The sequence below is a fragment of the Oncorhynchus kisutch genome, linkage group LG30 (genome assembly GCF_002021735.2).
Source record: "Oncorhynchus kisutch isolate 150728-3 linkage group LG30, Okis_V2, whole genome shotgun sequence".
Classification (NCBI taxonomy): Eukaryota; Metazoa; Chordata; class Actinopteri; order Salmoniformes; family Salmonidae; genus Oncorhynchus; species Oncorhynchus kisutch.
This window is the reverse complement of record NC_034203.2, coordinates 25,034,144-25,062,104: the sequence shown is the minus strand read 5'-3', so window position 1 is coordinate 25,062,104 and position 27,961 is coordinate 25,034,144. Positions and strand designations below refer to the sequence as shown.

The window sequence follows — 27,961 nt, the reverse complement described above, 5'->3', positions numbered from 1 at the left end:
TAGGGGGGCCAGATGGAGGAATTTGATTAACCAGCAGTGGAGGACCAAATGTTCATTTGGATACAGAACCAGTTGGAGGGAGGGAGGGAGGGAGGGAGGGAGAGAGAGAGGGAGGGAGGTGGGTATAGAGACGGAGAAATCTAAAATGGCTGGTGGTGGTGAGCGCCGGCCAACACTTTCCAAAGGGGAGCCGAAACAGGCACTGAGGTGTAGTAATGCAGAAGCCGTTTTCCAAGTACCAGCTGGGCCTTTTAGGAGCCTCTATCCCCACAGCAGACACTCAGCAGCCTCCGAGCAGCTTGACTTTACCATATGTGTAACTTTTTTTATGCTCCACCTGGTTTTCCCTGGGGACCCGTGCCGCTGGGACGCCGGAGGCAGGTGAATTGCTCTTAATGCAAGGCACTGAATCACTGGGCCAACAACACGAGGGAGAGGGAGGGTGGCGCCTAGGGAGAGGAAATGGATTTGAAGAAAGAAAGACTGGCACGACCTTGGAACCGGGCGTCCGCCATCCCGCTCACCCGCCTGCGGAACTGAAACGGGGCGGCGTGATGTGCCATTCCACTCTAGATCTGCACGCCACTGCCACTAAAAAATATCCACAGTCATCAGTTTTGTTTTATGTAACAGTGTTTATAATTTTTCAAAATGCTTTTTAAAATGGAACTTAATCCATTTGTCAACTGGCTATGTCTGTCTTCCTCCTGTTCCATTTAGCTAGTTCCCCCTCCTCTGCTCTGCTGATGGTCGATGTCTGTCTTCCTCCTGTTCCATTTAGCTAGTTCCCCCTCCTCTGCTCTGCTGATGGTCGATGTCTGTCTTCATCCTGTTCCATTTAGCTAGTTCCCCCTCCTCTGCTCTGCTGATGGTCGATGTCTGTCTTCATCCTGTTCCATTTAGCTAGTTCCCCCTCCTCTGCTCTGCTGATGGTCGATGTCTGTCTTCCTCCTGTTCCATTTAGCTAGTTCCCCCTCCTCTGCTCTGCTGATGGTCGATGTCTGTCTTCCTCCTGTTCCATTTAGCTAGTTCCCCCTCCTCTGCTCTGCTGATGGTCAATGTCTGTCTTCATCCTGTTCCATTTAGCTAGTTCCCCCTCCTCTGCTCTGCTGATGGTCGATGTCTGTCTTCATCCTGTTCCATTTAGCTAGTTCCCCCTCCTCTGCTCTGCTGATGGTCGATTTCTGTCTTCCTCCTGTTCCATTTAGCTAGTTCCCCCTCCTCTGCTCTGCTGATGGTCGATGTCTGTCTTCATCCTGTTCCATTTAGCTAGTTCCCCCTCCTCTGCTCTGCTGATGGTCGATGTCTGTCTTCCTCCTGTTCCATTTAGCTAGTTCCCCCTCCTCTGCTCTGCTGATGGTCGATGTCTGTCTTCCTCCTGTTCCATTCAGCTAGTTCCCCCTCCTCTGCTCTGCTGATGGTCGATTTCTGTCTTCCTCCTGTTCCATTTAGCTAGTTCCCCCTCCTCTGCTCTGCTGATGGTCGATTTCTGTCTTCCTCCTGTTCCATTCAGCTAGTTCCCCCTCCTCTGCTCTGCTGATGGTCGATTTCTGTCTTCCTCCTGTTCCATTTAGCTAGTTCCCCCTCCTCTGCTCTGCTGATGGTCGATGTCTGTCTTCCTCCTGTTCCATTTAGCTAGTTCCCCCTCCTCTGCTCTGCTGATGGTCGATGTCTGTCTTCCTCCTGTTCCATTTAGCTAGTTCCCCCTCCTCTGCTCTGCTGATGGTCGATGTCTGTCTTCCTCCTGTTCCATTCAGCTAGTTCCCCCTCCTCTGCTCTGCTGATGGTCGATTTCTGTCTTCCTCCTGTTCCATTTAGCTAGTTCCCCCTCCTCTGCTCTGCTGATGGTCGATGTCTGTCTTCCTCCTGTTCCATTTAGCTAGTTCCCCCTCCTCTGCTCTGCTGATGGTCGATTTCTGTCTTCCTCCTGTTCCATTTAGCTAGTTCCCCCTCCTCTGCTCTGCTGATGGTCGATTTCTGTCTTCCTCCTGTTCCATTTAGCTAGTTCCCCCTCCTCTGCTCTGCTGATGGTCGATGTCTGTCTTCCACTCCATGTATATCCTGGTTAGCATTTTAGCACAACTACTGTTAGTTCAGTGTTATATGTAGCAAATTGAAACAAATACCATCACCCGTATTACTTGCATCACACCTTGTTGGAACATTGGAATGTTGGGGGTGTACAGTACCAATATCAGGAGCACACTAGCTCTAGCCTGCGCCAGGGGTTATCTTGACTCCTGTCTGAGATTGGGGAGGGTCTTTGTGCAGATAGGTCAGGCGAGGATGGTTTTAGGTTTTAGGCAAGACAGCGGGATATAGTACGGCCAGTCGGCCACTCTTATGCCTGCACCTGTCTCACAGTGAGGAGGGGCTGGCAGAGGGCCAGAGGTCAGGGAGGTCAACGGTCACCACTGGGGACTGTTAAGGTCAAGAGGTTTAACTTTTTGACTCTTTGATGGTTTCTGAACCATCCCTCGGGCACTACTATACACTATGCAGGACACTATCACTATGAAGCCCCAGTGTGCTGTGCTTTAGTTTTCTTCTCCTTCTTTTTCTAATCCTTCCAAATGGCTTAGACGGACTAAGACTCTGACAGACAAACAGACACACAGCAGTGAGAGAAACTGTAGCTAGCTAACTGTGGGGTGTGTGTGTGGGGGCTATAAGCCGTCAGCTGGAGATTTCACTTTGAAAAACAACCTGTTTCATTTTCTCTCTCTCCGTGCTGCCCGTTTAACCAATCAGGGCCACCACCAGAGTCCAGGCACCCAGAACAGCTGCCCTCTGACCCCACTAGCAGTTGTTGGGTTGTTTTGTTTGATGGTTTTAGTGAGGTGGGGTGAATGGGCTGTATTTTGACAGGTCAGACAGCAGGAACTTGGATGAGGTCTTTAGCGGAGAGAGAGAGACAACCAGACAGTGAGAAGGAAAGAGACAGCCAGTGTGGGATAGGAAGAGGGAGAGAGAGACAGCTAGGGAGGAAGAGAGAAACAGAGGGAGGGAGATGAACCGTCAGTGAGTTGATTTCAGCAGTGGCAGAAACAAGGCACCAGCTACCCTGTGTTTCAGCTCCAGTGTTAACAGTCTGATTACTGCAAAGAAAAAAAGAGAAGCTGTCTGGATCGTTACACTCCCACTCATTAAGACGTGAACAACGGCCCGTTTTGGTGGGAAAGTGGAGACATTCATGCAAAGTCCATTCCTTCAGCAGACAGACATTCCTTGATACCCCTGTTTGCGCAGCTGTGCTCCACGATTAAATTACACCCGACCCTCTCTCTACACCCCCCGGCTCCCATCTGCACCCCTCACTCGTCCCCCCATACCTCCTCTGAGCGTGCTAGGAGCTGGAATGTGTGGGATCCCAGTCGCTGGGGACAGAGGGAGAGGTGAGAAGAAGGGAGGGGGGAATGTAACCTGTGGCTCCCCCTACTGGCAGTCGTAATCGGGGTGAGACCGTGGAGCCTCTATGGGTCAGAGGACGGGCCTGTCATGTGAAGGGTGTGGACAGGGGCAGGGAGTAGCGAGGGGCAGAGGTTGTAGGCCTATGAGGCATGTCCCTGGAGATGAAGCAACTAACCGTCACGCTGTAGAGCAAGCTCTGACAGGCCGTGGGGGACGGGGCTGCCGGGGCCACCGGTCGGATAGAGCCTGTCAGCTGTTCCAGCAGCTAGCGCCCGCTGCTCTGCTTCGAGCTGAGCCCCGATCGAGGAGCCCTCCGCCGGGACTGTATTACTGAAGGCTTTTCTTCTCTACCCCTCTCTTGGTTTTTGGGCGGGGATGGTTGGGGTGTGTGTGTGTGTGTGTGTGTGTGTGTGTGTGTGTGTGTGTGTGTGTGTGTGTGTGTGTGTGTGTGTGTGTGTGTGTGTGTGTGCATGCACGTGAGGGGGTGTTGAGGGGTATAATTGAGAACACAGAGGGAGCTTCATCTCTCCATCTTATGATTTGCAGGTGAAGACAAGTGCCCGCGGGGGCCCCCTGTCAGAGCTTTTGGGCCCACTCGGCACAGGCTTCAATAAAAACACACAGAAAGTAATTCCCCCATAAGGGCGCCTGGCTGAATTGCTGACGCCAATGTAAAAGATTCAGTTTTCAGTTAATCATTTAGGGCATGATCCTGCCTGCGTTCTCTGCACAATGTGACAACGACAGGAAGTACCCCCCCCCATCCATTCCTCCTTAAAACACAACATACTCAGAATACAGAACTATATTTTCTCAGATACTAGTTCACACATTGATCACATTCTCTCTCTCTCTCTCTCTCTCTCTCTCTCTCTCTCTCTCTCTCTCTCCCTCCCTCCCTCCCTCCCTCCCTCCCTCCCTCCCTCCCTCCCTCCCTCCCTCCCTCCCCCTCATCTTGTCATGACAAATGGAAAGTGTAGTCAGTGAGGAGTGTGTGATGTTTTTCTGGGTAACCAGAACTTGCCAGAGTTGCCAAGTCGGTTGTACGGTGGTACAGTGGGACTACGAGGCTGCTGCATGAGGAAGCAACACACACCACATCACATCGGAGCCGCGGCATCAGACATGTTCTGAGAAAGTAACAGAAATGTTTGAAAGTGTTACAATCCTACAGGCTCCTGCTGTTGGCGTGCACCAGAGGGAGATGGTGCCTTCTCAGCCCTTTTGTCTCTCTCCTCCCTATTGCTATTCATCTAAACTCTGTTGGGGGGGGGGGGGGGGTATTATTTTGTGGGTTTTGACAGAAGGGTTGGTTCTCAGTTGGTGTTGTAGTCAGAGGTAAAATTGGACTAGTTGCCTTTTTGTGTGACTTGGAGAGCTGTCATCTTCCTAGAAGCTGTGCTGAGCCTGCCAGTCAGACACAGGGTGTTTTAATCTCCTCTGTCCCACCAAGGATGTGCTGATGGATAGACCATGGTTCCCTCCCCTGGATAGTACCATTCTGTTACATTCTCATGCACTCTGATGTCACATGTAGCAACCGGTTAAGGAAAATGAAAAGTTTCTCTGTCGACTTCCTTAATCCCTCTGCAAAGCAATGGGGGAATCAAGCAATGGCTGCCAATGGGTTTTGAAGACATATCAGATATTATATCAGAAGTCTGTTTGAAGGTGTTTTGTGATCTTGTACTGTACATCTTCTGACAGCTGGAAAGAAATAGTAAAAAAGCTCAACCGAACTGATAGAATCATTGTAAATCCTCGACTTCATAGCAGTGTAATGAACAAGGGTACCCCCGTGCGTGATAACAATAGTGTTTTGTAATTCTATACCCTTTCTAATAATACTCTAAGGAATTGAACACTAGCAAGAGATCCTTTGTAAACCAAAGCACGCTAGATAGTGAATGCTATTTCACAGAATGCAGTGTTACCCAATAGAATCTGTTTATAGGAACTCTATGACTAGAGAACGATAGGAGATGGGCTTTTCCTCCAAGCAAAGTTATAGTAGCCAGACTATCTATCTGACTGAGATAAGCCAGAGAGCAGATTCAGCTTGACCCTGTGTACAATATAGTTGGCTAGTAGCTTCTAATAGTGCTCCCCTCTCCTCTAACCCCCAGCAGCCCCAGACTGAGTGTGCTCTCTAAAGACCTCTTCGGAGATATGGCCTATTGTATTCAAGGAGCATCCTCTGACAGTCTTAATGGACAAGTGGTCTCTCTCCAAGGCTATGGACTGTCTCTCTGTCTCTCTTTGCTCTCTCGCTCTCGCTGAAAAGACCACTCTGGGCATGTCTGGGATAAGAGCTGTTTTCTCTCCTATCCTCTTATCCTCCTCTCAGGCCCTACCAAGGCTGTTGTGTTTACTGGGAGGAACTAAACAGAGCGATCAGAGAACAGTGAACATAGAGAGTAAAGCTGAGGAGAAGAGGCTGAGGAGTGAACAAGAGGAGGTGTAGGGGGGAGGTTGAATGAAGAGCAGACTAGGCTGGGGAGTGAACAAGAGGAGGTGTGGGGATAAGATGCTTGGCAGAGGTGCTGAACAGGGCTGAGGAGGTTGGATGAGGAGTAGACTAGGCTGGGGATGAGGAGCATGGCTGAGGGATGAGGAGAGGGGCTGGGGAGTAGAGTTAAGGGGCTTGGATGAGGAGCAGGGCCGAGGAGGTTGGACGAGGAGGTTGGACGAGGAGCAGGGCTGAGGAAGTTGGATGAGGAGCAGGGCTGAGGAAGTTGGATGAGGAGCAGGGCCGAGGAGGTTGGACGAGGAGCAGGGCCGAGGAGGTTGGACGAGGAGCAGGGCTGAGGAAGTTGGATGAGGAGCAGGGCTGAGGAAGTTGGATGAGGAGCAGGGCCGAGGAGGTTGGACGAGGAGCAGGGCCGAGGAAGTTGGATGAGGAGCAGGGCTGAGGAAGTTGGATGAGGAGCAGGGCTGAGGAAGTTGGATGAGGAGCAGGGCCGAGGAAGTTGGATGAGGAGCAGGGCCGAGGAAGTTGGACGAGGAGGTTGGACGAGGAGCAGGGCCGAGGAAGTTGGATGAGGAGCAGGGCTGAGGAAGTTGGATGAGGAGCAGGGCTGAGGAAGTTGGATGAGGAGCAGGGCTGAGGAAGTTGGATGAGGAGCAGGGCCGAGGAGGTTGGATGAGGAGCAGGGCCGAGGAGGTTGGACGAGGAGCAGGGCCGAGGAAGTTGGATGAGGAGCAGGGCTGAGGAAGTTGGATGAGAAGCAGGGCAGAGGAAGTTGGATGAGGAGCAGGGCTGAGGAAGTTGGATGAGGAGCAGGGCCGAGGAGGTTGGACGAGGAGCAGGGCCGAGGAAGTTGGATGAGAGGCAGGGTTGAGGAAGTTGGATGAGGAGCAGGGCTGAGGAAGTTGGATGAGGAGCAGGGCCGAGGAAGTTGGATGAGGAGCAGGGCCGAGGAAGATGGACGAGGAGCAGGGCCGAGGAAGTTGGACGAGGAGCAGGGCTGAGGAGGTTGGACGAGGAGCAGGGCTGAGGAGGTTGGACGAGGAGCAGGGCCGAGGAGGTTGGATGAGGAGCAGGGCTGAGGAAGTTGGATGAGGAGCAGGGCTGAGGAAGTTGGACGAGGAGCAGGGCTGAGGAGGTTGGACGAGGAGCAGGGCCGAGGAGGTTGGACGAGGAGGAGGGCCGAGGAGGTTGGACGAGGAGCAGGGCAAAGGAAGTTGGACGAGGAGCAGGGCTGAGGAAGTTGGACGAGGAGCAGGGCTGAGGATGTTGGATGAGGAGCAGGTCTGAGGGGGTTGGATGAGGAGCAGGGCCGAGGAAGTTGGATGAGGAGCAGGGCCGAGGAAGTTGGACGAGGAGCAGGGCTGAGGAGGTTGGACGAGGAGCAGGGCTGAGGAGGTTGGACGAGGAGCAGGGCTGAGGAAGTTGGATGAGGAGCAGGGCTGAGGAAGTTGGATGAGGAAGTTGGACGAGGAGCAGGGCTGAGGAGGTTGGACGAGGAGCAGGGCTGAGGAGGTTGGACGAGGAGGAGGGCCGAGGAGGTTGGACGAGGAGCAGGGCAAAGGAAGTTGGATGAGGAGCAGGGCTGAGGAAGTTGGACGAGGAGCAGGGCTGAGGAAGTTGGATGAGGAGCAGGTCTGAGGGGGTTGGATGAGGAGCAGGGCTGAGGAAGTTGGACGAGGAGCAGGGCTGAGGAAGTTGGACGAGGGGCAGGGCTGAGGAGGTTGGACGAGGAGCAGGGCTGAGGAGGTTGGACGAGGATCAGGGCTGAGGAGGTTGGACGAGGAGCAGGGCTGAGGAATGAGGAGTGTGGATGGGGAGGTTGGCTAGGGAGTATAGATGAGGAGGGTCTCTAGGCTCCTTTGGGCTCCTGATGGGAGGTCTCTTTCAGAATGGGTGGAAATGGTCAAGAGTAGAGCTTTCTTAAAGTAATATACTGAACATGGTGGTATGAGAGTGGAAATAAAAAATGGCGATATTGAAATGTAGTACACTGCGCCATATCATATATGCTGATCATAGGCATGCTTTTCATTGACATCTTCAACATGGATATAAACAACATGACCAACAGTATGTGGACACCTGTTTGTCAAACATCTCATTCCAAAATCATGGACATTAATATGGAGTTGGTCCCCCCTTTGCTGCTTTAGTATAACAAACTTCACTCTTCTGGGAAGGCCTTCCACTAGATGTTGGAATAATGCTGTGGGGGCTTGTTTCCATTCAACCGCAAGGGCATTAGTGAGGTTGAGCATTGATGTTGGGTGACTAGGCGTGGCTCACAGTTGCTGTTCCAATTCAACCCAAAGGTGTTCGATGGGATTGAGGTCAGGGCTCTGTGCAGCCTAGTCAAGTTCTTCCACACTAATCTCGACAAAACATTTCTGTATGGACCTCGCTTTGTGCATGGGGCATTGTCATGCTGAAACAGGAACGAGCTTTCCCCAAACTGTTGGAAGCACAGAATAGCCTAGAATGCCATTGTATGCTGTAGCGTTAAGATTTCCCTTCACTTGAACTAAGGGGCCTAGCCCGAACCATGAAAAACAGCCCCAGACCATAATTCCTCCTCCACCAAAGTTTACAGTTGGCAATATGCATTGGGGCAGATAGCATTCTCCTGGCATCCGTCAAACCCAGATTTGTCCGGCGGACTTCCAGATGGTGAAGCTTGATTCATCACTCCAGAGAACGCTTTTCCACTGCTCCAGAGTCCAATGGCGGCGAGCTTTAGACCACTCCAGCCGACGCTTGGCATTTGCGCATGGTGATCTGAGGCTTGTGTGCTGCTGCTCGGCCATAGAAACCCATTTCATGAAGCTACTGAATAACAGTTCTTGTGCTGACGTTGCTTCCAGAGGCAGTTTGGAACTCGTTTGGGATTATTACAACAGAGAGCAGAGGATTTTTACATGCTACGGGCTTCTGCACTCGGCGGTCCCTTTCTGTGAGCTTGTGTGGCCTATCAGAGGGTCGAGGTTGAGCCATGGTTGCTCCTAGACATTTCCACTTCACAATAACAGCACTTACAGTTGACAAACTGACTTATGACGGTGCCACGTTGAAAGCCACTGACCTCTTTAATAAGGCCATTCTACTGCCACTGTTTGTCTATGGAGATGGCATGGATGTGTGCTCGATTTTAGCACACAGCAACGGGTGTGGCTGAAATAGCCAAATCCACTAATTTGAAGGGGCGTACTTTTGTATATCTTCATCTCAATAGGCACAAGCCATGAGCTTTAAACAAAATAACTTATATATTCAGACAAATATTCAGACAAACCCCCTAAGCAATTAGTCCACTGCCTCCTTTCTCTTTGTCCACATCACCATTGTGCTCCTTTTAAAAGTCACTCTTCCCACCTCCACTTTCTCCATACTTTTTCCTCTGAGACTCCAATGCAAGTCCAAGGTTTCTGAGTTGAACCCACAGTTGGTTTAAGTGTAATAAAATGTATGTCATGTCTGTGGCTCTGAGGCTCTCTGGCTCTCCCCCCCTGGCTTCGCTCACCCCCCTCACCCCATCACCCCCCTCACCCCTGGCCCTGAAAAAGCCCTGAGTCTGTTCTGACAGGAAGGCCTCTGTGGCTTCCTCTGCAGTGATCTTTAGCCCCTCCGGGTCCTGTCAACTATTTCAGGACGTCTGTGTGATTTGAGAGCGGACTCAATCGTTTACAGCTCCACGTATGCTTCAGAGAATCGACTGAGGAGGAGGAAAAATAGACAGAAAGATGGTATGGGGATGGAGGGATGGAAGACCTGGACAGATAGACTAGTAGGCCTCTGGGAAATCCTACTCTGATGCCGGACTGGATGGAAAAAAACAGGCCGGATCTGGTTTAATCATGTTTATTAATATATGGAGTCTCTTCATATGGAACAATGCTATGGTGCAACGGTGCTATTCTTGGGGTTATGACATCTAGTAGGCACCCTTTTATTTATTGGATTAGTGAGTCATCTTCTTGCGTGTCCTTTTCTGTCCTTTCATTTCGATGGGTTCAGATAATGGAAACTATGGCAACAGAAGTCAGGTGCAGTCAGTGGCTAGAGGAGACCAGAGGCACACAAGCTGAGCCGTGTCCCAGATGATGCACATTTGAATTTTAACATATATTGACTCAATTCCTGGTATCTGTTTGTTTATCATATATTCAATCTTTATGTAGATGAGTGAGAATATAAATGATGTGTGAAGTGCTTTCCTTCAATGGCTTGTCGCACTTGTGTCTGTGATTTTATGGGTAAATGTGTGTGGGTGCATGAGTATGTGTGTTTGTATGTGTGTGCGTGCATGTGTTATTGCCACTCCGAGAGACTGTGTGTGCATGCACACTATATTAGACAAGGGGTGGCAAAGGGGGGTGCCCCAGCTCAGAGCTCTCGAGCTCTCTAGGGGCCAGCTTGGGGAGGGAGGCCTGGCAGGTGGAGGGGGGGGGGGGGGGGGGGGGGCGTAGCGAGAGTAACTGCAATTCCAAGTGCCACATCTGCTTGACACCAGTCAACAGGCACAGTGATGACACAGTGGATGCCAGTCGGGGACTGACTGTCCTCATCCACGTCTCTGGATTTTGGGGTGTTGTGTTGATTCTGGTGAACTGCAGAGGTGGAAGGTGGTGTGTCGAACGCAACACAGGCTTATAAAACTGTATGATATTGTTGGGGTTTTGGGACAAAATTTGACACGATTCCACTTTCACCCAAAAACACAGACATAGTGGATATCAATTTTGCTTCTCTATATCTCTCTCTCATGTGTATGTGGCCTTGTAGACTATTAGTTCATATTTGAACTAACCGACTGAGTCCACTGTCTGTTCTGTATTTGAGTGTCCGCCAACCAACCCAGCCATACTGTAGTCGTTCAGCCCCAGAGGCTCCAAGGTCTGTTGGGGAGACGGGACGTTTCAAACAGCATAACTCCCTCTCTCTTTACACCCTCTCTGCTCCCATTACTTCATTATATGCAGGTGTTTTCCTAACTCAAGTTCCTCTCTGTTTCTTGTTCTTTATCTAATAAAAATGTAAGTGTAAATGCATAAGGCAAGATAGAAGGGGGGAGAGGGAAAAGGAAAGGAGACAGGAGGCTGGTGAGAGAAGCTATATGTGTACAGGCTCATTGTAATGGCTGAAATGGAATCAATGGAACGGAGTCAAACACCTTGTTTCCATTTGTTTGATGTGTTTGATACCATTCAATTGATTCCATGAGAGCTATTACAACGAGCCTGTCCTCCTATAGCTCCTTCCACCAGCCTCCTCTGAGTAGGAAGTAGCTGAATATGCTGTCTGAAGCAAATTATGGGCCCCATGTAGATTCATCAGTCTTCCCGGCTGGATTAAGGAAGGGCCTTTCTAATGAAGTTCGCCCTGTCAAAATGAAGGGACTAATTCTGATTTAGCTGCGGTAATGAACTTCTCTTCTCCTAGTGAGATCAGCACCATGGGGCGAGAACGGGGGAGAGAGGGAGCAAGGGAGAGAGAGAGAGAGAGAGAGAGAGAGAGAGAGAGAGAGAGAGAGAGAGAGAGAGAGAGAGAGAAACAGGACAGGAGAGCGACGTGGAGAGGAGGGACAAGGAGAGACTAGAGAATAAACTAGACTACACTCTTAGAAAAAAAGGTTTCCAAAAGGGGGCTGTCCCCATAAGAGAACCCTTTTGGGTTCCAAGTTGAACCTTTTCTGGAGAGGGTTCTACATTGAACCCAAAAGGGTTCTACCGACAATCAAAAAGGGTTCTTGAAAGGGTTCTCCTATGAGGACAGCCAAAGAACCCTTTAAGTTTCGAGATAGCACCTTTTTTTCTCAGAGTGTAGACAGGTAGGTATGTCGCTCAAAGGAAATAATTAAAAACATTATGCAAAATGCCTGTCTCATATTTGCTGAGATGTATTAAATTTCCAGCGTGGCTGTGTTATATAAAATGATGCTAATGTCTAGCTGACCCGCTGCGAACGGTGGCTTGCTGGTCCTGAGCATGCGTGGCTGGCCGCTACAAGGAGCGCGCTCAGTGGGACTCGGCTTTTCTATTAAGGAAAACCTCTAGATACCTGATGATGAATTCTCTCTCACCAAATGTTCCCCTCTCTTTTTTGTGTTGAAAATATGAGCGCTTTTATAAATGACTTTGGAGAGCCCGGCGTGGTGCTCGATGCTCCGTGGTCTGCGCTGAGCGGAGGGGTGTGGGGTGGGGGGGTTGTATTGAAGGGAGGAGGTGGTGGTGGGGTCCCTCTGCACCAGGCTAAGGGAGTCAATTAAAGAGAGCGCTGATAATTATAAGCTAGCAGAACGCAGGGGCTGGCTAATTGTACAGTGCTCCATGCCGCGAGACCAGCCAAGGGACCTTTCTCCATCTCTCACCGCTCTCCAGCCATCTATCCTCCCTCCTGCTTCTTTGTGTGGATGGGCTGCGGACGGACACCATAGAGCCATGCGATCCTCAGCCTGCACAACGCAGCTGCCACCATGTGAATAGCAAAGAAAGGCCCTTGCAAGTGTGTCATAATTAACTTTTTACATTTAGGCCACTTACTCTTTTCATGGGCAGAAAGACAGATTCTTGTTAGAGTTGTCCCTGCTCTACCTCCCTTACTTGTGCTTCTTTGCCTGTTAGCTTTTTTGTCTGATTCACTTCTGTCTTTTTCTCTCTTTCTTTCGGCAGCGGGTTGCATTGAGTGCCAGTCAGAGCCTCCTTGTGCTGTGAAATAGCAGGGCTATAGTCATTTGACCTTTATTTTCTCCCAACAAGAAAAGGCCCCATTAGTTTAGAATGGGGCATGGATGAAGTAAATGAGAGCAGTTGACTGCAGAATTGTGTTTGTATGGCTGCAGGGGGTCTAATGCTCCAATACCATCCATCTCAGCAGCTAACCTGCACTGTTTGTCCCCCATGGACCTCCATACCTGGCCTCAAGCTGCAGTGCCTACACATAATTCGTTAACAAGTCTTCTGCTCTGCTCTCCCCTTTGCTATGGTGGGGGTTTTGTGTGTGCATTTTGGTGAACTGCAGCCCCAAAGACCTACCAACTATTAATTTGAGTTATAACCAGTGTGTCTTCTTGCTTTAACTGTAGCTATTAAGCAAAAAAAATGGCAGACAGTCAGAGGATCATATACTACCTAAGTAGTGTGTAAACACCAGCTCTTCTCTGGTTTCACTGTTTGAGTGTAGCACACACTTCCCTACAGCAGCATCCTTAACTTCAGCTGAGTACTGATTAGCTAGAGAGAAAAATGCCACATGCCCAATGTTTTGATGTTCTTTTTACTTACCTGATATTAGCCATCTTGATGGAAGACAGTGACTATTAGCTCATACTGTATGTATTTTACCATGTTGATTGTTAAGTTTGTCTTTTAGTGACTATTTAGCAACACTTTTTATGCATCGTATAGGTCTACTGTCTACTATGCATAACCCATAAAGAGGCTATGATATAGAACAGACACCTTATAGCTCACAGATATCCCAGATATTACAGTGTGCTGTCCTCTTCAAGGTGTTCTAGTTGGCTACGCCTTTTATACTGTCTTCAGGCCTTACACTTGTTTATCTCAATACCAGTTTGGCAGTTAGAAGGTGCCTGTGACCTAGCCAACCTGGCCGCTAGGGGATGGTGTGAGACGGATAATGCCGGCGGTGTAGAGAGAGAAAGAGAGCGAGAAAGTGGCTAGCATAAGACTAGCTGTGCTCTGATTAGCACTTACACCCTGCACTGTGCACTGTGCACCACTGTGCGTCCAGGTTCAAGTTCATCTCCATGCACCCGGCATGACAATCTCCCAGAGACTTAGGATGCGTCCCAAATCACACCCTATTCCCATTTGGGACGTAGAACTATATCCCGCCCACCCCCAGATGCCAGCGGCAACTCGCTTGTAAGGTCGTCGCCACCACTGTCACCCGACAACCTCACCTCTTAGTTCAGTTCACTCTGGAGGTTTGAAGTAAAAGTCACACAGACATGGCACAAGCATGGGACCCTGACATTGGGGTTTTTCTTTCTGTCTGTCTGTGGCACATTGGTTTCCACTTCCTGTTCTCTCCTTGTGATTGTCCCGATTCCCTTATACTCTCACTTCAATTCATGTCTTCTCTCTGTTTGACATGAGTTCACTTCTCTGCTACACATCTCTCCTCTATTCTTATTGTTTATAGCTGCTATAAAGGTAGTTTTATCAGTCTTAATGAGGTTATTAGCTAGCATTTGACCATACTAGGGCATCATTATCATCATACCTGTATAGTAATGAGGGTGATGTTCAGGACGTTTAAATAGGGTTTTATTCTATAATGTTGTTCATAATGCCATGTCCTCCTCTTTAAACTGAGAAGGCAGGATATAAATATTAGGCATATTCCCCTCCAGATGCCAGTTCTCCAATCAGCCTAGGTTCACGGGGAGCCAATCAGCCGTGGTCCAGGGGGAGCCTGATCCCTGTGCGCTAGCTACAGTAGCTCCCATCTACCAGCTACATCCATATCCCGCCCCCTTTCTCTTCTCAACACACTAATGGGCCTTCTAGTATCTCTAAAATGAACCGAGTTCCACATGAGAAGTGGTTCTATATCTCCAGAGAACACACATACACACTCACTCCACCACACGGAGATGTATTTGTATTCACCCATAATTCCCTGGGCCTTAATCACTCAGATTTTCCCCCATTATCTGTTAATGGATAGTTCCCATGGAGATGTAGAGCCAAGTAAACCCACCTACTGTTTACAGCCTCAGAGCTGTCTACTGAACTCTGCCACCATACACACAACACCACAGCTTTACTCTATATACTAGTATGTCCTCTAAAAAAACAAATGATATCCTTCTCTCGCCTTCTCACAATTTCAAAAAGTATTGCAGTCACAAGTAGCATTTCAGAGAGTGTGTAAGTTGAAAGATGTTTGAATGCAGGATATGCAACTGAGTCTTTCAGAAACAGCTGTGGACTACTCTGGGTTTTAATGCCAGGCAATTTCCTCAGATGTTTCTTGGTGTGTTTTCTGTGACCTATAGTACACCATATTTCAGTCTGAAGCCTATCATCTTTAGACCTGATTGATCACAAATAATACCTTGTTGAGAGACTGCAGTCTGAGTGTGACCTCAACCTTGACTTGACCCCAATTGTAGTTTGCTTAGTCTACCGTGTTTCCAATTCCTTTTCTATGACTACTGTTTTCTATGACTACTGTTGTCTTTGGTTGACATCTTGTGTTTTGTCTCCACAACTTTGTTAGAGGTTGTTGCCTGATTTTGAGAAGTGAGCAGACTTGGTTCCTTTAAGGGGGAGCTTGTGAGTAAGATTCACAGTGCGACAGAGAGAAGTGTAAATCTAACTATCAGATTACTATGAAGTGATCCTGAATTCCCCTTTCAACTGGACCTGCTCTGAAGCAGAATTGTTTATATAGGGTAGTATGTAAGGGGTAGGGGATGAGGAGGGGACTTGGCTAGGATACATATTTTAATTAAGCCCTGTAGTGCAACATACTTCATTTTGGTCAAATTTGTGAGAATACCCAATACCTGAGAGTATTTGAGAAATATCAGTAGTGTCTTTCAGCAACTGTATTCACTAGTGCGCACTATATCCACACTAAATCCTCACACATACTGTACTGCACACACACACAGATTCACACTCTTACTCAAACCTACTCTACACACATACTCTACTATATACTGAGTTTACAAAACATTAGGAACACCTGCTGTTTCCATGACATAGACTGACCAGTGAAAGATATGATCCCTTCTTGATATCACTTGTTATATCAACTTCAGTCATTGAATGGGAGGAGACAGGAAAAATAAGGAATTTTAAGCCTTGAGACAATTGAGACATGGATTGTGTATGTGTGTCTTTCAGAGGATGAATGCGCAAGACAAAAGATTTAAGTGCCTTTGAACGGGGTATGGTAGTAGGTGCCAGGTTCACCAGTTTGTGTAAAGAACTGCAACGCTTCTGGGGTTTTCATGCTCAACAGTTTCCTGTGTATATCAAGAATGGTCCACCACCCAAAGGACATCAAGCCAACTTGACACAACAATGGGAAGCATTGGAGTCAACATTGGGCCAGCATCCCTGTGGAACGCTTTTGACACCTTGTAGAGCCCATGCCCCGATTAATTGAGGCTCTTCTGAGGGCAATTCAATATTAGGAAGATGTTATTAATGTTTTGTACTCTCAGTGTATACAAATCTGTACTTGAACATCCAGACGAAACCGAAAGGAAAACAAACCCCAGTGTCCCAAACAACCTTCAACAGAACATTAACTTCAGCCTGGTTGCTGAAGAGTAAACACAAGAAGAAATAATAAAGGCTGTCCTTTTTTAAAATAGTTTTCCTACTCCGACTCCCTCTCTCCTTACACATGGGAAAGATATTAGATGTTTGTGTTTTTCAGGAGCTGTGAAATACATAAACCATGAACCTTGGATGTGCCACCATGCCCTGTGGATATGCAGATGGACTTACTTTGCTGGTGTCAGGGACGCTTAGAGGGAGCAGGAACAGAAAAGCTCTCATCTAAAAGATTTCGCTTATGAGTGCAGGGGGACAGGGTGGTGGCAGTGGAGGCAGAACACTCACGAGAGTGGAGGGAGAAGGGAGGGTGAGGGGGGTGAGAGAGAAATATATATATAGAGAGAGAGAGAGCTTCCAGTCCCCAGTGGCTCTGTAACTATATCCAGAGTCTGCTCCAGTCGGTGCAGAGCGGGCCAGGGTGGGGGCTCCTGAATGCTCTGTCCTGATTGGACAGCCCTGGGGGAGGCTGGGGGAACGACAGGAAGTGACCTCACCCCGATGAGGGAGCTATAGGGGTGCGCTGGCTGACTTCCTCCCTTGACTCTCACTAAGGAACAGGCTGCCAGTGTGATCCAACCCCTGCTCCCCTGCCGCATACAAACCCGTCCCCCTATACACAGTTACATTACAGGGGCGAGCAGTGCCGAACAGACTCGTGCACTCACACACTGAGTCATCCCACTTGCACTGTATTGTCTTACACACACTCTTCATGCACACACATGCAGTATCAAACAATCACGTATCTTAGATTCACAGACATATGCAAACCACTCTCCCTCTCACACACAAATACACACACGCATGCACCCAAGGTCAGACGGTTGGGCAGGTGCAGAGTTATCTGCATAATGAAGCAGGTCAGGTCTCTGAAGGAACAGGAGTGTGCTCCAGGGTCAAACAAGGGCTGCACATATGGGCAAAGGCATGGAGTGCTCTGAACACACACACACACACACACAGCCAGGTTGAATGGGGATCAAAGAACTCTGTCGCTCTCTTACACACATGCACAAATTATGCACACACATATGCACGCACACACGTGCACACACACCATGTCTCATCTTTCAAAGGGGAATGCACAATTACAGGCGACACAATCAACTCCTCTGGTTTCTGTGATAAAATTGTTTTTTAAATCTTTCCATCCATACCTAAGCCACTAAGCCAGACACACACAGTAAGACAATAGCTTGTCATGTGAGCTCATTCAGACACGACCAGCTTTAAATGTTTGTTTTGAGGTCGTAGTAGAGGATTCTCCTTGACAGGGTTATAAGGAGAAGAGTGCTGGCCATATGGTGAAATAGAGCATAAACATGCTCTGTATATAGTAAATGAATAGACTCACTATGCTGTGTAACACGTTTCCCATTGCCCTCCTAGAACAGCCCAGGTCGCTGGGTTGTATTGTCACTTTATATCGTATTACATGATATACAGTGGATAGTCTCCATTATACTGTAGGCAGCTAGTCACCAAAACAGGTACAGATACCTCTAATTGTTTTATTACTATACTGTACAGTTACTGTACTATACTGTAGTACATCTTATTAAGTCCCTACACTTCCCTTGTAAAGAATTAAACCAATAACATTTAACTTGGTATTAAAATGCTTTATTAACATTAGTTTGCAAAGCTTGTTGTAATCGGCTGCAGGTTTCAGAAATTACCCGTTTTTTATAACGTTGCCAAATGTTGTTAGTGGAGCGATCCAGCCCATGTTGTTTAATGTGTGCTTTGAGCAGCGGAACAACAATTGACCATAAAAGTACAAATGGGAAAGTCACTGGCAGTGTGTGGGCGGGGGTTTTAAAACACTGGCATCTAGGTGGATCTGGGACGAATCTGTCCCGTTCATCTCAGGCCATTGTTGTTAAGGTGAGTTGCTTTGCCAGATCTGTGAGTTGCGTTGCCAGATTTGCCCAAGGCCCATCCGGTAACCCCCCACTCTGATCCTCCAGGGCTTTAGATGGCCACAGCTGGTTAGGTGGATTGTGTGTTTCCGCGTCTGGTACCCTGGGCCCATGTTGTGGGCATTGGGCTGTAGAGACTGAAGGATGGGCCCTGGCCCTGGATAGGCACCCAGGGACCCTCCTTCCATCCCCCTTCACCCCCCTCTCGCTGGCCCCATGCCTGGACCCATGCTTCACGGGACAAGGGGATTTTGACAGAGTACAGGCCAAACTGCATGGATAGCAGAGTGCACTGGGTTTTTATTGGCGTGTAGTTCAGGAGATGGGCAGTTCGGTTCTGCGGAATGCTGAGTCAGCGGATCGTTGTGCAGCAAATGAGCAGTAGGGAAGGTTCAGTGTCTGAACCAATGCCATTTATTTCAGCTATCAAGGTCTGAAATATCGGTCCGAGGTAATCTAATGTCAGGGAGAGACGTGTCATACATTCTAATGTGACGGGAATGGATGCAGACTCACAGTTGTTTTGGCCATTGCCTTGAGCAATATCTCATTTCATGTATTAATTATAACTCATGTATTAGTAATAACATGAAAACATGGATATTCATCTTGGTTGAAAACCATGAGATTGAATTCAACAGTGGTGTTAAAGAGAGCGGATAAAATGCCATGGTGATAATAAAGGGAAGTGTGGAAACGTTGAGATGTTGAAACATCTATAATATTCTCACTTGCTCATATTGTTTATTATTAAATGTTGATAATAAAATTAATATGTTCCCACGCTTGGCTATTCTTACATTTTCCACTTTAATCTGTAAATTAGCCTAGATGGTTTTTTTATGCATTACATCTTTCTCTTTATCAAGCTACAGTAGCACTGCACCCTACAGCCCATTTGCCCACACCAAGTCACCCACAGAAATTAATTTGCGTGTTAGCCAATCAAAAAGAGCGATGCTTGCCATGTTCAAAGTGCAAGACCTCGCCTGTGCAATTAGGCCCCACACTGGCCATCCAATTTATGCCTGATGGGTCTAGATCACACATTGTATTACTGTTGTATGAGCCACGAAAGTTATAGGCAGGAGCCTTTGACACAAATGTGTTGGAGCTCAATTAAATGGGGAAGGAGGAGAAAATAAATCATATATACTACCATTCAAAAGTTTGGGGTCACTGTTTTTGAAAGAAAAGCACATTTTTTGTCCATTAAAATAACATCAAATTGATCAGAAATACAGTGTAGACATTCTTAATGTTGTAAATTACTATTGTAGCTGGAAATAGCAGATGTTTTATGGAATATCTCCATAGGTGTACAGAGACCCACTATCAGCAAACATCACTCCTGTGTTCCAATAGCACGTTGTGTTAGCTAATCCAAGTTTATCATTTAAAAAAAAGCTAATTGAACATTAGAAAACCCTTTTGCAATTATGTTAGCACAGCTGAAAACTGTTGTTCTGATTAAAGAAGAAATTAAACTGGCCTTCTTTAGAATAGTTGAGTATCTGGAGCATAAGAATTTGTAGGTTCGATTACAGGCTCAGAATGGCCAGAAACAAAGAACTTTCTTCTGAAACTCGTCAATCTATTGTTCTGATAAATGAAGGCTATTCCATAACTTGGATTAGCTAACACAACGTGCCATTGGAACACAGGAGTGATGGTTGCTGATATTGGCCCTCTTTACGCCTGTGTAGATATTCCATAAAAGAATTGTTGTTGTTGTGGTTGTGGTCATCGTATGGAGGAGACCAAGGCGCAGCGCGATAAGAATACCTTCTTCTTTTAATTAAACGAACACTTAACAAACTAACAAAATAACAAAACGAACGTGAAGCTACAATAACAAGTGCTGACAGTCAACTACACATAGACAATAACCCACAAAATACCCACAAAATACCCAAGGAATATGGCAACTAAACGATAAACAGCTGCCTCTAATTTGGAACCAATCTAGGCAACCATAGACATAAACACCTAGAATATAAGAACCCTGTCGTGACGTTGTATTAGTTAATGTGACGACTGTTGTTCATCGAATGATTAAATGTTTCTAATTGCGTGATTATCTGAATCAAGCAAATATTAACTCATTAACCTGGGGCACCATGGGAAAACTAGTTTCTATTTCCCAAATTAACTCAAAGAATATCAGAATATCGATTTTACAACAGCCACTAATTAACCAGTTACTTTTTTTTTTTTCACCTTTATTTAACTAGGCAAGTCAGTTAAGAACAAATTCTTATTTTCAATGACGGCCTAGGAACAGTGGGTTAACTGCCTGTTCAGGCTCAGAACGAGAGATTTGTACCCAATCTCCTCATGAGCCTCCCCCAAAACATCTTTGGGCTGCCTCTCGGGCTTCCGTGGTAGCCGTGTACGTTCATATCGTCGCCGTTCCTCTATTCTCCGGTATTTCTCCTCGTAGTATCTCCGTTCCGCTTTCGCTGCCTCTAACTCCTCCTTAGGACGGCGATACTCTCCCGGCTGTGTCCAGGGTCCTGCTCCATCTAATATCTCCTCCCAGGTCCATCTCCCCATTAAGCGCTGTTCCTCCTTTTCACGCTGCTTGATCCTTGTTTGGTGGGTTATTCTGTCACGTTCGCCGTAATGGAGGAGACCAAGGCGCAGCGTGATAAGAATACATTCTTCTTTTAAATAAATGAAGAACACTTAACAAAATAACAAAACGACCGTGAAGCTACAATAACAAGTGCTGACAGGCAACTACACATAGACAATAACCCACAAAATACCCAAGGAAAATGGCTACCTAAATATGGTCCCCAATCAGAGACAACGATAAACAGCTTGGCCTCTGATTGGGAACCAATCGAGGCAACCATAAACATATAAACACCCAAACTATAACAACTAGACATACAAAACCCCTAGAATACAAAAACTACATATAGATATATCAAATAATAAAGAAAACAAAGATAACTAAGGTCAGGGCGTGCAGCTGTTTCCAGCTACAATAGTCATTTACAACATTAACAATGTCTACACTGTATTTCTGATCAATTTGATGTTATTTTAATGGACAATAAATGTGTTTTTCTTTCAAAAACAAGGACATTTCTAAGTGACCCCAAACTTTTGAATGATAGTGTATATTCTGGATCCCTCTCTGCTATTTCTACTCAGATTATTCACCCGTCTAACTATGCTGTTTTGTGTGTTGTGTGGTCTCTTTCTCCTTAGAAGAGGGCCTGAACCATGAGTGTAAGCTCTGCAGTCAGTCGTTCGACTCGCCAGCCAAACTCCAATGCCACCTGATCGAGCACAGCTTCGAGGGCATGGGCGGCACCTTCAAGTGTCCTGTCTGCTTCACAGGTGAGTGCCTGCGTGCATGTGTGTGCTTGCATGTGTGTCCTCAGAGAGCCCCACCCACACAATTGCATTACAATGCAAAGCAATTTTCAGAAACCTCATTGTTTGTCTAAAATGGCAAATGGTTTTCTAAATGAGTATGAAAAGGTCAGAAAGGCAGGTCAGCCAAAGCTGAAAGCAGTTTGTTGCGTGCATCTTAATATTTACTCAAATTGCCTCTAAATCAAGACCTGTCATGAGCAGAGGGATAGAGGGTAGAGGAGGGGAGAGAAAGAATGGGGGAGAGGGCGAGAGAAAGGAAAATAAGAAATAATAAGGAGGAAAAGAGTGTGCTAGAGTGGAATAAAGAGGAAGGGGGGGTGAAGGGAGTGAAGGAGGGAGAGTGAAGTGCTAATTGTGGATGTCGGTGGTGCTGATAGCTGTAATGATCTCATCTGTCTGTGTGCGTGGAGGTGGAAGGACCATACAGGACTCCTCCGGAGAGGATAACGCCCTCCTTCAGTGTCAACAGGGTTAACTATCTCTATAATGAAATCAGCAAAGTCGTTAACTTCTCCTCATTCTTTCTTTTCCCCCTCTCTCAGCTCTTTAGCTATACTCGTTATTTTTCACTTTTTTCCAATCCTCAGCTGTTTACTCACTTCACTCGTTTTTATCTCAGTGTTTTTTCATCAGTTAATATTTAGAATTGATCAGGTCTCATCATTTTACTTGTCTCATATTTTCACTCCTCCGCTCTTCTCCTCTTCATAAGCTCTTCTCTTGTCCCATTGTCCAGCAGATGCTCACTCATTTGGCTTGTTTCTCTCGCTTTTTCTCAGTATTCACCCCTCCTCTCATACCCATCTCCTCTCATTGCTGTTTGGCCTTATCTCTCTTTTAGCAGCAGCTTATTGATATTTCCCCTCCTCCCCCTGCCAGGGTAAGGCCGTTTAATATACAGAGCATGCTTTCTTCATCTGAGCCTTCATTTTCTACAGGCTGCTTTGACAGACAGGTCCCCCTTCTCCCTCTGCATCCATATCGATCACGGCGGCAGGCGCAGGAGAGAGAGGGATGCAGAGAGGGAGAGAGAGAGAGACAGAGAGGAGAGAGAGAGAGGATGAGAATGTGAGTGAGAGAGAGAGAGAGAGCCCTCAGGACAGTGGTGGTAGAGCAGACACACAGAGGCGGGGGATGAGGGGATGGATGGAAGTGGTGGACCATGGGGAGTATGGATGGAGAGACTGAAAGGCCTGCTACTGTTGAGAAAGGAGGGAGGGGACAGGCTGAGACTCAGATCACACTAGCCTCCTCAGGCATTTTCTGGATAGGGAGAAATGGGTTGGGGGCAGTTGTCTGTGAGACCCAGTCTGTCCTTGAAAACATTTATACCCATTAAGATGGACTCAGTGATACAAGTCTGTATCCAAATTATCCAGTTTACCCGGAGAGGCATGTCTGTCGGAGGGGCAAAATTACTTGCAGTTATTCTTTGAGTTATTCACCACCTGGATTCGGTCTTATGTAGTAACATTTGATTTTTATTTTATTTTATTTTTACATTGGATAAAAGTAGAGACTCAGAGCTACAAAATGGTATATCATACACGTTTCATACACAATTGTTGAGGAACAATGGGAAAGTAATTCTGCTTTGAAAGTTGATACACTTGTAAACTCAGTTTTGAGAAAAGGGCCTTTGGATGTTGTGGTACCTACTGGAGAGCTCTCCTTTGTCTACACCCATTCAGCATTGTTCACACCCTCTTAAGCCAGCCCCACACATCTCTTTAAGGATTCACATGAAGTCATGTGCTAAACAGTGAGTAGAGTAGTAAAGTTAAGACTAATACTGGTAGTAGCCTACAATAAGGGAAATTCCAGGTAAACAGAAAGTGTCCAGATATTGCTAAATATTAAATGACACTTATTTATTTATTTATTATTTTCACCTTAATTCAACCAGGTAGGCAAGTTGAGAACAAGTTCTCATTTACAATTGCAACCTGGCTAAGATAAAGCAAAGCAGTTCGACACATACAACAACACAGAGTTACACATGGAGTAAGACAAGCATACAGTCAATAATACAATAGAAAAATAGGTATATATACAATGTGAGCAAATGAAGGAGGTAAAGGCAAAAAAAGGCCATGGTGGCGAAGTAAATACAATATTGCAAGTAAAACACTGGAATGGTAGATTTGCAGTGGAAGAATGTGCAAAGTAGAAACAGAAATAATGGGGTGCAAAGGAGCAAAATAAATAAATAAATACAGTAGGGGAAGAGGTAGTTGTTTGGGCTAAATTATAGATGGGCTATGTACAGGTGCAGTAATCCGTGAGCTGTTCTGACAGCTGGTGCTTAAAGCTAGTGAGGGAGATAAGTGTTTCCAGTTTCAGAGATTTGTGTAGTTCGTTCCAGTCATTGGCAGCAGAGAACTGGAAGGAGAGGCGGCCCAAGGAGGAATTGGTTTTGGGGGTGACCAGAGAGATATACCTGCTGAAGCACATGCTACGGGTGGGTGCTGCTATGGTGACCAGCGAGCTGAGATAAGGGGGGACTTTACCTAGCAGGGTCTTGTAGATGACATGGAGCCAGTGGGTTTGGCGACGAGTATGAAGTGATGGCCAGCCAACGAGAGCGTACAGGTCGCAGGGGTGGGTAGTATATGGGGCTTTGGTGACAAAACGGATTGCACTGTAATAGACTGCATCCAATTTGTTGAGTAGGGTATTGGAGGCTATTTTGTAAATGACATCGCCAAAGTCGAGGATTGGTAGGATGGTTAGTTTTACTAGGGTATGTTTGGCAGCATGAGTGAAGGATGCTTTGTTGCGAAATAGGAAGCCAATTCTAGATTTAACTTTGGATTGGAGATGTTTGATATGGGTCTGGAAGGAGAGTTTACAGTCTAACCAGACACCTAAGTATTTGTAGTTGTCCACGTATTCTAAGTCAGAGCCGTCCAGAGTAGTGATGTTGGATAGGCGGGTAGGTGCAGGTAGCGATCGGGTGAAGAGCATGCATTTAGTTTTACTTGTATTTAAGAGCAATTGGAGGCCACGGAAGGAGAGTTGTATGGCATTGAAGCTTGCCTGGAGGGTTGTTAACAGAGTGTCCAAAGAAGGGCCAGAAGTATACAGATTGGTGTTGTCTGCGTAAAGGTGGATCAGAGACTCACCAGCAGCAAGAGCGACCTCATTGATGTATACAGAGAAGAGAGTCGGTCCAAGATTTGAGCCCTGTGGCACCCCCTTAGAGACTGAAAGAGGACCGGACAGCAGACCCTCCGATTTGACACACTGAACTCTATCAGAGAAGTAGTTGGTGAACCAGGCGAGGCAATCATTTGAGAAATCAAGGCTGTCGAGTCTGCCGATGAGGATGTGGTGATTGACAGAGTCGAAAGCCTTGGCCAGATCAATGAATACGGCTGCACAGTAATGTTTCTTATCGATGGCGGTTAAGATATCGTTTAGGACCTTGAGCGTGGCTGAGGTGCACCCATGACCAGCTCTGAAACCAGATTGCATAGCAGAGAAGGTATGGTGAGATTCTAAATGGTCGGTAATCTGTTTGTTGACTTGGCTTTCGAAGACCTTAGAAAGGCATGGTAGGATAGATATAGGTCTGTAGCAGTTTGGGTCAAGAGTGTCCCCCCCTTTGAAGAGGGGGATAACCGCAGCGGCTTTCCAATCTTTGGGAATCTCAGACGACACGAAAGAGAGGTTGAACAGGCTAGTAATAGGGGTGGCAACAATTTCGGCAGATAATTTTTAGAAAGAAAGGGTCCAGATTGTCTAGCCCGGCTGATTTGTAGGGGTCCAGATTTTGCAGCTCTTTCAGAACATCAGCTGAACGGATTTGGGAGAAGGAGAAATGGGGAAGGCTTGGGCGAGTTGCTGTTGGGGGTGCAGTGCTGTTGACCGGGGTAGGAGTAGCCAGGTGGAAAGCATGGCCAGCCGTAGAAAAATGCTTATTGAAATTCTATGGTGGATTTATCAGTGGTGACAGTGTTTCCTATCTTCAGTGCAGTGGGCAGCTGGGAGGAGGTGTTCTTATTCTCCATGGACTTTACAGTGTCCCAGAACTTTTTTGAGTTAGTGTTGCAGGAAGCAGATTTCTGCTTGAAAAAGCTAGCCTTGGCTTTTCTAACTGCCTGTATATAATGGTTTCTAGCTTCCCTGAACAGCTGCATATCACGGGGGCTGTTCGATGCTAATGCAGAACGCCATAGGATGTTTTTGTGTTGGTTAAGGGCAGTCAGGTCAGGGGAGAACCAAGGGCTATATCTGTTCCTGGTTCTAAATTTCTTGAATGGGGCATGTTTATTAAAGATGGTTAGGAAGGCATAAAAAAAAATATCCAGGCATCCTCTACTGACGGGATGAGATCAATATCCTTCCAGGATACCCCGGCCAGGTAGATTAGAAAGGCCTGCTCGCTGAAGTGTTTCAGGGAGCATTTTACAGTGATGAGTGGACGTCGTTTGACCGCTGACCCATTACGGATGCAGGCAATGAGGCAGTGATCGCTGAGATCTTGGTTGAAGACAGCAGAGGTGTATTTAGAGGGCAAGTTGGTTAGGATGATATCTATGAGGGTGCCCGTGTTTAAGGCTTTGGGGAGGTACCTGGTAGGTTCATTGATTATTTGTGTGAGATTGAGGGCATCAAGTTTAGATTGTAGGATGGCTGGGGTGTTAAGCATGTTCCAGTTTAGGTCGCCTAGCAGCACGAGCTCTGAAGATAGATGGGGGGCAATCAGTTCACATATGGTGTCCAGAGCACAGCTGGGGGCAGAGGGTGGTCTATAGCAGGCGGCAACGGTGAGAGACTTGTTTTTAGAGAGGTGGATTTTTTAAAGTAGAAGTTCAAATTGTTTGGGTACAGACCTGGATAGTAGGACAGAACTCTGCAGGCTATCTTTGCAGTAGATTGCAACACCGCCCCCTTTGGCAGTTCTATCTTGTCTGAAAATGTTGTAGTTTGGAATTAAAATTTCAGAATTTTTGGTGGTCTTCCTAAGCCAGGATTCAGACACAGCTAGAACATCCGGTTTGGCAGAGTGTGCTAAAGCAGTGAATAGAACAAACTTAGGGAGGAGGCTTCTAATGTTAACATGCATGAAACCAAGGCTATTACGGTTACAGAAGTTGTCAAAAGAGAGCGCCTGGGGAATAGGAGTGGAGCTAGGCACTGCAGGGCCTGGATTCACCTCTACATCGCCAGAGGAACATAGGAGGAGTAGAATAAGGTTGCGGCTAAAAGCAATAAGAATTGGTTGTCTAGAACGTCTGGAACAGAGAGTAAAAGGAGGTTTCTGGGGGCGATAAAATAGCATCAAGGTATAATGTACAGACAAAGGTATGGTAGGATGTGAATACAGTGGAGGTAAACCTAGGTATTGAGTGATGAAGAGAGAGATATTGTCTCTAGAAACATCATTGAAACCAGGAGATGTCGTTGCATGTGTGGGTGGTGGAACTAATAGGTTGGATAACGTATAGTGAGCAGGACTAGAGGCTCTACAGTGAAATAAGCCAATAAACACTAACCAGAACAGCAATGGACAAGGCATGTTGACATTAAGGAGAGGCATGCTTAGTCGAGTGATCAAAAGGGTCCGATGAGTGGAGAGGTTGGTTGGGGGTCACGGCGATTTAGACAGCTAGCCAGGCCATCGGTAGCAAGCTAGCATAGGATGGAGGTCTGTTATTAGCCACCTCTTGTGTTCCGTCAGTAGATTAGTGGGGTTCCGTGTGGTAGAGGGGATTAATCCAAATCACACAACAACAACAAAAATAAAAACAATAGATATAGTTATAGAGGCCCAAGAAGAAAACATAATAATAATAAAAATAAATAAATAAATTGTCCGATTGTCTATTCAGATAGCAGCCGATAAGACAGCTAACAGTTAGCAGGCCGCAGATGGGCGTTCAGGTAACGTCGCGACGGAGGAACCAGCCGGATAACTCCTTCGGGTAGATAACGTCGGCAGTCCAGTTGTGAGGGCCCGTTGGGGCTCCGCATAGGCAGTAAAACGGGTCCGGATAGGTGACTGCAGCCCAGGAGTGATTGATGGAACTCAGGAGTGATTGACGGAGCTGGCTAGCTCCGGAATAATTGATGTTTGCTCCGGAATCGATGAAAGCCGATAGTCACACGGATAGCAGCTAGCTAGCTGTGAGATCCAGGTATGAATGTCCAGAGAGCGGTTGAAATCCAGGGACATGGAGAAAAAAATTGGTCCGGTATTTTCCGTTCCGAGCCGCGCTGCGCTGCGCCGTATAAAACTGGCGATAGATTTTTGAGCTAAAGGATAGCTGATGACCACAAACCGTAGTTAGCTTGAATACTAACGATTTGCCAGTAAAGAAGCTAACTAGCTTCTGATTAGCTTCTGGATTAGCTTCTGGGCTAGCTTCTGGCTAGCTCCTGGCTAGCTTCTGGCTAGTTTCTTGGAGTTTCTGGCTAGCTTCTTGGAGGATTACAGATTT

General features: G+C 46.9%; 1 protein-coding gene across 8 annotated transcripts in view; it reads left to right on the top strand.

Annotated features, from left to right (window-relative positions):
• The window catches only part of LOC109874837 (zinc finger protein 521), a 181,451-nt gene that overhangs the window by 98,321 nt on the left and 55,169 nt on the right, over positions 1-27,961 (top strand). For 6 of the 8 annotated variants that reach the window (XM_020466863.2, XM_031809978.1, XM_031809976.1 and 3 more), the window contains exon 6: positions 21,345-21,476. In XM_020466863.2, the coding sequence (XP_020322452.1) occupies positions 21,345-21,476 (132 nt within the window). The remainder of the gene's footprint in view (positions 1-21,344; positions 21,477-27,961) is intronic. The other 2 variants (XM_031809980.1, XM_031809979.1) reach the window with 1 other exon arrangement.